This window comes from Kryptolebias marmoratus, linkage group LG6 (assembly GCF_001649575.2).
Source record: "Kryptolebias marmoratus isolate JLee-2015 linkage group LG6, ASM164957v2, whole genome shotgun sequence".
NCBI classification, from domain to species: Eukaryota; Metazoa; Chordata; class Actinopteri; order Cyprinodontiformes; family Rivulidae; genus Kryptolebias; species Kryptolebias marmoratus.
The window spans coordinates 23,154,580-23,163,020 of record NC_051435.1 but is presented as its reverse complement, the minus strand read 5'-3'; the positions used below and the strand labels follow the sequence as shown (position 1 = coordinate 23,163,020).

Here is an 8,441-nt window from a genome sequence, read left to right as displayed (position 1 = left end):
TTTACCCCCCTCTCAAACCATCTGTCTTCTCGGTCCAAAATATGGACATTTTGGTCCTCAAAGGAGTGTCCCTTATCCTTGAGGTGTAGGTGAACCTGTGTTGAGCCATGCGTCTGTGGAGAGGTTGTTTGGTCTCTCCAATATAGAGGTCTGAACATTCTTCGCTACACTGAACTGCATACACAACTCCGCTCTGTTTGGGTGTTTTGTCCTTAGGATGGACCAGCCTCTGCCTGAGAGACTTGTTGGGTTTGAAATGTACTGGGATGTTGTGTTTTGGATACTCCAGCAACGTAAAGAATGACAATGTTCTTTCCTCTGTTCCTCTCCTTGTTCTGTTCCGTGGTGTGTTTAGTAGATTTCCTTGTTGACTTGACAAAAGCCCAATTGGGATACCCACATGTTTGGAGAGCTTTTTTGATGTGCTTCTGTTCCTTTTCCTTCCCTTCTGTCTTCGTTGGGACGTGTTCAGCCCGATGCTGTAGGGTTCTGATGACAGAGAGTTTGTGTTCCAGAGGGTGGTGAGAGTCAAACAGAAGGTTCATAGTAATTGAATGACACCTTGCAAACACTAGGGGGCAGTGGTGCATTGCCAATAATGAAAGCTGTTTGTCAGTGCTGACGCCTCATTTACAGGAGGACATAAATGTTGGTAGTTTTTCTGTTGGCAACCAAAAGGAAAAAAGAAAAGAAACAACATAGTATCATACTGCATGGTACCATATGTTCCAGTCAGCAGTATACTAACCAGTACGTATCAGGATTGTTAGAAAAATGTAGTCTGACTGTATTTTCTATCCGTGCAGTTGGATGTTTTAATCTTAATGTTTGTATTTATGTTGATAGCACACTTAAAGGGACAAATACCATGTACTAATATATCATTACAATACTGACGCCACACATGCTAAAAAAGTTTTTAAAACATTTCTTAAACTTGTTTTGTAGATTTTTATTTCCTGAGTTACAATTAAAAAAATACCTCCTTGTACTCTTTAATGTTATTTATACAGTATGTGTAGTGGGTTTACCTTTGAAATCGCTTTAAATTTAACTAAACGATTTCTAATGAATTTATATATGAATATAAGTGAGGTATCAGTCAGCCCTGCCAGTGTCAAGATAATTAAGGAGGAATAAAGTAAAACAAATACGAGCCAGTGGGTTTGTGTGTGAAAAGCACAAATCTGCAAAAAAATCTGACCTCATTTTATAACAAACAATAGTTTATTTATACATACACAGAAGAACTGTAGGAAATCTGGCTTCTGAGGTCACCGTGCTGTTTAACATGAAGAAAACCAGGACATGCTGCACTGTGGTCACAATCAGCTGCTGATGTTTATATCTGTTGTCTCAAGTCGTCACCTGATTTCTAACTGGGACGTGTGATGGTTACTTTTCTGTTGTCTCAACAGAGCACAGCTGGAGAATGAGAAGAAAAAGCGCGAGCTTGCAGAAAAGGAGAAGGAGCGGATAGAGCGGGAGAAAGAAGAGCTGATTGAGAGGCTGAGGCAGATTGAGGAGCAGACACAAAGAGCTCAGAAAGGTCAGACTCTGCATCACGTGTGCACGTGCTCCATGCCTGTCTTTGTCCTTTCGTTGCTCCTGTGGGTGGTTTCACCATTAAAGCATATTCCCCTTTTGCACAACAGTTTAAAACGAGGTGTGAGTTACCTTCTTCCCACCTCAGGGGACTTGTGTGAAACGGCTGATGCTAAAGTGAGCGGGCGCAGTCACAGAGCTGAGTTGACGAGTAGGTGTGAGCGAGCGGCGCTCCGCTTTAGTCGGTGGTGTAGGTGTCGCTTACTGGTTTCACAGTGTGTGAAACGCACATCAAAGTAGGACATGGCCTATTGGTTCTTTGTCTCTAATGGGATTCCCTGAAAACAGAGCAAAGTAAAAAGAAAAGTACAAATCATTTTCTTTTAGTCATAACTGCCCACATCATTCCAAGTTTGTAGTGTTTAAACCAGACTTGCTTGTTTAGGCTTCGCCCCGGCAGCACTTGGATTTACCTTTGATTAGATTTGTATCAAACCAGATGTTTTTGTTTGAGGCATGTTGCGGTGTATTCCTGCAGAGCTGGAGGAGCAGACTCGCAGGGCGCTGGAGTTGGAGCAGGAGCGAAAGCGAGCGAAGGAAGAAGCTGAGCGGCTGGAGCGGGACAGGCAGGCAGCGGAGGAGGCCAAGGCAGCGCTGGCTCAGCAGGCTGCCGACCAAATGAAGACTCAGGAACAGCTGGTACCTTTGCTCACACGTTGCTAGGCCTGTCATGATAACAAATTTTGCTGGACGATTAATTGTCTCAGAAATTATTGCAATAAATGTTAATATCGTTTGGAGGCCATTTTAAACAAATGTAATGATAATAACATAATAGTGGAAGTACATCCTCTCGAAGATTAATGAACTTTACTTTCAAAAGAACACTTAACACTGGAACTGGAACACAAAATAAACAAAACAACCGAAAACAAAAATAAAATGGACTTTCAGCCTCCGTTAACAAAAAATGCACTTGAATAAAAACTATAAAAAAAACAGAAATAAAACCTACATTCAACCAAAACAGTACAGATTATTAAGTCTGTAAACTAAACTGCCCTTCAAAAAAGTAATAATCATTAGTTTTATATAGAGAAGTCGGACAAAACTGCCAGTTTTATCCACAAAAAGTGCAAACTAACAAAAGCACACGTCGACATACCGGCTCACAAAGGTTCAGCGGTTCGCCCCGGTCATTTAGTTTGAATCTGAAGTGCTCCCACACCGCTGCTGTTACTTCCAGCTTGAAACCAATTCCATTTAGTTTTTCCCCCAATATCAAACAGCTTGCTAGCCTCATTTTTTTATCGCGACAGGCCTACACGTTGCTCAACTTTTTCAAATGGAACTTGTACCACTGGATTGCCTCTGTTCATCGTTTTTACAATTTGTACTTTAAGAGTGAAATATTCTATTTAAAAGCCGAACTTGATACCTGTCATAAACACATCTGCAAAACCTATTCAGTGCCATCAACTATTTCCAGAATAGTCTATTAGTTCAGTTTTTTGATGGGAACATCAATCAATTCAGTGTACTTATATTTAGTTTTATTGTTTCGACCTAAAGTGTTGTAATTTCTCTTGTCACGTGTTGCTCTTTTCAACAGGCTGCTGAGTTAGCGGAGTTCACCGCCAAAATCGCTCTGCTTGAGGAGGCAAAGAGGAAAAAAGAAGAGGAAGCGACAGAATGGCAACACAAAGTAATCTCACCCCACTTTATTAAAATGTTGGACTCTTTGTTTCCCATAGTTGTTTTAAAAGATGCACGGCGTTAGCTTTGACTACAGATTAACACGTTACACACAACGAGTGAAACATTGTTAGAATCATTGAAACGGCAGCAAATAACCTGAGTAGAGACTTCAAAAATAGTTTTTAAATCATATTTTTAAATTTCTTATAAGCATAGAAAAACATGTATTTTTGTTTTATTACAATATTAGCAAATTACTCTTAAATATGTCGTGCGAAAAATTCATGTTTCCACCAATATAGCGGTAGATTGTGTTGCTTTGCAAATATACAATCGATGCAGAAGAGAAGAATGAAAACCGAAGCCAAGTTGTGTGCGTGAATCTATCAGCGTCTTTCTCTCTGTAAGAGGACCCATGTTTTCCTTCCAGGCTCTGTCGGCCCAGGAGGACCTGGACAAGACGAGAGAGGAGCTGAAGACGGCTATGACGTCCCCGCCAGCACCCGAACACGACGAGCAGGACGAAACGAACGCCGAGGCGAGCGCAGAGCTCCTCAGCGACGGCCTGAGCACCGACCGCAGCGAAGAGGAGCGCATCACCGAAGCGCAGAAGAACGAACGTGTGAAACAACAGCTGCAGGTATGACGAACACTGGAGAGCCCGATGTGAGTCAGGTGACACACATAACGTCTAATAGGCTCAGCCCAGACTATTTTAGGGTGTGGAAACATCAAGATAATCTTTATTTTAATCATGAGATATTTATTTCTCATTTCTATAATTAAAATTCTGGCTAAATAAAAAATGGATAAATGCATTAATGCATCTGAGAGAGGTGATGTAGTTTTAAATCCTTGTTTTATTTAATACTGCACAGAGGCACCCTCATTTTAGGAGAATATAAGCTTTACATGGTCTGTTTTACTTGGTGAAATCAAATTAAAAATCTGAATTAAATTTAAGAAATGTGACTGTGTAGGAAACATTACTGTCTGTAAGTCAGTTATGTAAAATCATGTTAAAGGTTGGATTCACCTTGATGTTTACAACTTGAGATTAAAGGTTTTGAGTTCAGATTTTGGCATGATTGCAGCTGTCAGAGAAGCAGATTGAAGACCTGACCTTCAGAGAGCTTCAATGAATTTGAAATAATCTCTTAAGATCAAGATGATAATCACATCTCATTGGCCCGGTCATGTCTGAACGTCTCCTGTTTCCCGTGTCTCCCCCCCCCCCCCCCCCCCCCCCCCCCCCCNCAGGCTCTGAGCTCAGAGCTGGCCGAGGCTCGGGACGACACCAAGAAAACCCAGAACGACATGCTGCACGCTGAGAACGTCAGGGCAGGAAGAGACAAGTACAAAACCCTGCGGCAGATCCGCCAAGGCAACACCAAGCAGCGCATCGATGAGTTTGAATCCATGTGAGCCACTGAAGACGATGACCGCGTGAAGCTGAAGGGAGGCCGTCAGTCTCGTTGCCATGTCAACGCCTCACTTGTTAAAGCCTAAAAACCTGCTTGCAGCTCCAGGCCCTCATGCTTGTTTTCTGCCCAGGGGAAAGATCAGCTGTGGGGCTTCAGTACGTCAGCCCCGCCAAAGCTCTGCCTGAGAGCAGCTGGCCAGTCTTCTGCATTTTAGAGCTTCGCCCTGAACCTAACAAAGCACACGTCTTTTATATAAAACGAAACGGCAAGCAACATACCCCCTCCCCTTGTACATCTCTAGTCATTTTAACGCTTGCATGTAAGATATTTAAACCATAACAAGACCTTTAAATAAAACTTGAGACGGGACAGAATCGGTTGTGCTTTTTACTCAAATTAAAATGGCCATTTATAGCTGTAGCTTGTTGATGATGGCGGTACGCTTTAATACATGTACTTAACGTTTTTTTTGTTGTCACGAGCTGAACAATTTAAATTTTTTTTATTTTATTTGCCTTATGTCTTATTTCCCATGTAGTTTTACTTTCTTCTAGGCCAGGTTTGCAGTCATCTGTCTGTTAATGTTGCATCAGTTTACTTATCAACTTGAATAATGTTTGTTTGCAAAGATAACTGATATGCAAACCAGATCTGCTTATTTTGCTTTCTAACTGTTCAGTCTCTCTGCCCATTGAGACATTTGTTCAAATATATATTTTGCTCCACAATAAAGAATGACTTTATATTTCCAACTATGTTGCTAGAGTATGGTTCTAAGATCCTGACTGTGGTTGGAGCCAGTAGAACTGGGTATTTTTTCTTGTTTTGTAATGTGACGGAGGATAAATCCCCACACACTACATTGAATCAGAAAGCTCAGCTCTTTTTGGAGCACGTAAGATCAGGTAGACTTCACAGTAGAAACATCATTTAAAGTTTGAACAGATCACAGAAATTTTGACTTTTAAAGACAGAACTGACATTTTGTTATCTAATGGTGTTTACACAATCCTAATTTTATGATTTCAGCCTCTATTCTGTGAGATTTCACAGAATATTCAACCCATCGTGATGTCCCACTAACTGTTGAGGTGTCTAAACTTTCCAAACTCCTCTTCTTCCCACAGTCTCCACATCAAAACGTAGATATTTTGGTCTTCTTTTACCCATTGTGCCTCTCACGGCTAAAGGATTTACCGTTTCCAAATGTTCCCAGAGTGCAGCGTGTACACATTCAAACTATCTGACTTTTGTTGCATCTGAGTGCTTCAAAACAGGAAGTGAAGGATCTTCTTAACTTGTCCTATCTCCAACTAGAAAAGTTGGTGTTTGATGACAGGTTACAGTTCAGGATTTTGTTTTTAACTAAATTTTTGCACAGTGACTGTGGTTTATTTTCTACTCTGCGTTGTCCTATTAAGTGTTGTGTCAGGAAGTGTGTGGTGACCATGGTGACCTTGGGAGCCTCTGGAAGCAGCATTTCCTTTGACTTGAGCTCTTTTGACACTTTCACAACTTCTAATTGGACATTTTGTGAGCTTAGACTATTACAGATGTCCCAAATTACTGTTGGGCTTTAGAGCGGAAAGTTGTCATTAAGTTGGAGCGCTCCATTTCTTCAGAAATACAGTTTCTCTAAATAAAAGAATAAATATGTGTAGTTTTAAGGAGGCAGTTGAAAGTTTGTATCAAGGAATTGTTTTATAAAAAACAAGACAATTTACCACAAATAATGGCACTTGAAACTCAACTGTTCAGTTATTGTAGATGACAAAAAAAAAGCATTTTCTACGTTTTAAAGGATCTAATTGCGCGATAGTCATGTGCCAAGTACTTTGAATAAGCAACACAAAAAGCTTGAGTACAGCTTTATTGGTCATTTTTAAATCACACACAGGAATAGTCATCACATCATTTGGCCACAGGTTCCCAGAATCAGATCAAATCAGATTTGTTTTTTTGTTTTGTTGTTCATCTAAAGCTTACGGTTGTCGAGTTGCCCTGACATTTTGAGAAATCTGTAAAAAATAGTTTGCTAAAATAAAAGAATGGGGGATCAGTTAATGGAAAAGCATTTTGCCAGATATATATAATAAATGTATTTGGGCTGGTCAAATTTTACATTTGGAACTAAATGTATTTAGAAATCTGAATTTATTGTTTTAAGCACAATAAATTACAGCTTTAAGATTTCTGGCACCCAGCCCTCGACCACGTTTTGCTCTGAATCTTTCCATTTCCAAGCAGGACACTCGGTGTGACAGCAGCAATCATCAAACTCTTTATTCTTCTTTTATTTTGGCTTAATAGAACCACTTGGTCTGAACGAGGGGAAACACTGGAAGGCAGTAAACTGATTCTTTTTTTTTTTTTTTTTTTACTTGGCTTTGGTCCCCCAAAGAGGCAGTCCCCACCTATTTCTGTCAGAAATTCAACTGCATTAAAGCACATTAGAAATGAGGATGAAGTTAAACCAACTGCTTTTGTGATTCAGTAATTTTTCCAAAAAGATCAAATTCACAGAATATACATGTAGCAGGATTCGAGACCAACAAGTTACAAACAGCGTCTGCCAAGACTAAACCCACACATACAGTGTGATATTGGTGCATTCAGACTGAACTCCAAGCAAATGTAGATCGTGCAAATGTACGACAAGAGGCTATGAAGGGATTCACATTAGATACAAAAAAAAAAAATGTTTCTGTCCAAGCCCTAAAGGGCAGCTGGGAACATGGGACTAACTTGAGCTAACATGTCAGCATAGGAAAACTAATGTAAATGGTGCCTGAAAGCTATGTAATGATTTGCTAAAGAAAAATAAATGAGTTGGTAACAAAAGCAAGGCTTACAGTTGTGTGTATGAAATTTTGTTCACGAAGGAGGAAATCAGTACTGCAGCTTTGATCTTATCACAAAGTCGTCGTGGGCCTCTAGAACCCTTCTTAATTTGTACAATATCAGTCCAGCAAAATATTTATCTTTAAAAAGTGGCCCTTCATTTTAAAAGATGTAATCCAGTGGATTACATCATAAATGAGTAGTTGCCAGGGCAGATATAATGTGTATGGCCTAGATTAAAGTTTTGCAAGGAGCACTCACAAAAATTGGCCCCTAAAGCACAACTACTTGGCTTGAAAGTCACAAACACTCAAAGAGACAGCAATGAAGAATTTGTCTTTCTTGCAATTTTGAGTTGCAAAGTCATCTCTAACAGCCACAGCCCAGAGATACTGCTTTTAGCACATTGCACGTCACCAGCCTGTGCATACAGGGTCCGTTTCACATGTTCACAGGCAAAATACAACCCCAGTTCTGAAAAAGGTAGGACATTGTGCAAAATGTAAATAAAAACAGAATGTTATGATCTGCAAATTTCTTATTCACATTGGGATACAGTAAACATATCAAATGCTTAAAAATTTGTACTTAAAAAAAAAGCAATTCTGTATTTTACGGCAGCAACACATCTAAAAAGTTGGGGCAGGGGAAATAAAAGGCTGAAGGAATAAGTGGTAGGAATAGGAAACAGTATTTTGAATTAGGTTAATTGGCAACAGGTCAGTAAAAAACTGTGTATAAAAAGAGTATTATAGAAAGGCTGAATCTCTCAAAAGTAAAGATGGACAGAGGTTCATCAGTCTGCAAAACTGCATCTTTCATAATATCATTAAAAGATTTCTAGAATCTGGAGAAATATCTGAGCTCAAAGGATGAGGCTGAAAGTTATTAGATGTCTGTGATCTTCGGGTCCTCAGAGGCCGCTGCATTAAA

The 8,441-nt window shown here is 39.9% G+C and overlaps 1 protein-coding gene across 4 annotated transcripts in view; it reads left to right on the top strand.

Annotated features, from left to right (window-relative positions):
* The window catches only part of LOC108244201 (radixin), a 51,162-nt gene extending 43,796 nt beyond the window's left edge, over nucleotides 1-7,366 (top strand). For all 4 annotated transcript variants that reach the window (XM_017430176.3, XM_017430177.3, XM_017430175.3 and 1 more), the window contains exons 11-15: nucleotides 1,419-1,549; nucleotides 2,084-2,244; nucleotides 3,158-3,250; nucleotides 3,674-3,883; nucleotides 4,504-7,366. In XM_017430176.3, coding sequence (XP_017285665.1) covers nucleotides 1,419-1,549; nucleotides 2,084-2,244; nucleotides 3,158-3,250; nucleotides 3,674-3,883; nucleotides 4,504-4,668 — 760 coding nt within the window. In that variant the 3' untranslated portion in view covers nucleotides 4,669-7,366. The remainder of the gene's footprint in view (nucleotides 1-1,418; nucleotides 1,550-2,083; nucleotides 2,245-3,157; nucleotides 3,251-3,673; nucleotides 3,884-4,503) is intronic.
* The last annotated feature ends 1,075 nt before the right edge of the window (nucleotides 7,367-8,441 follow it).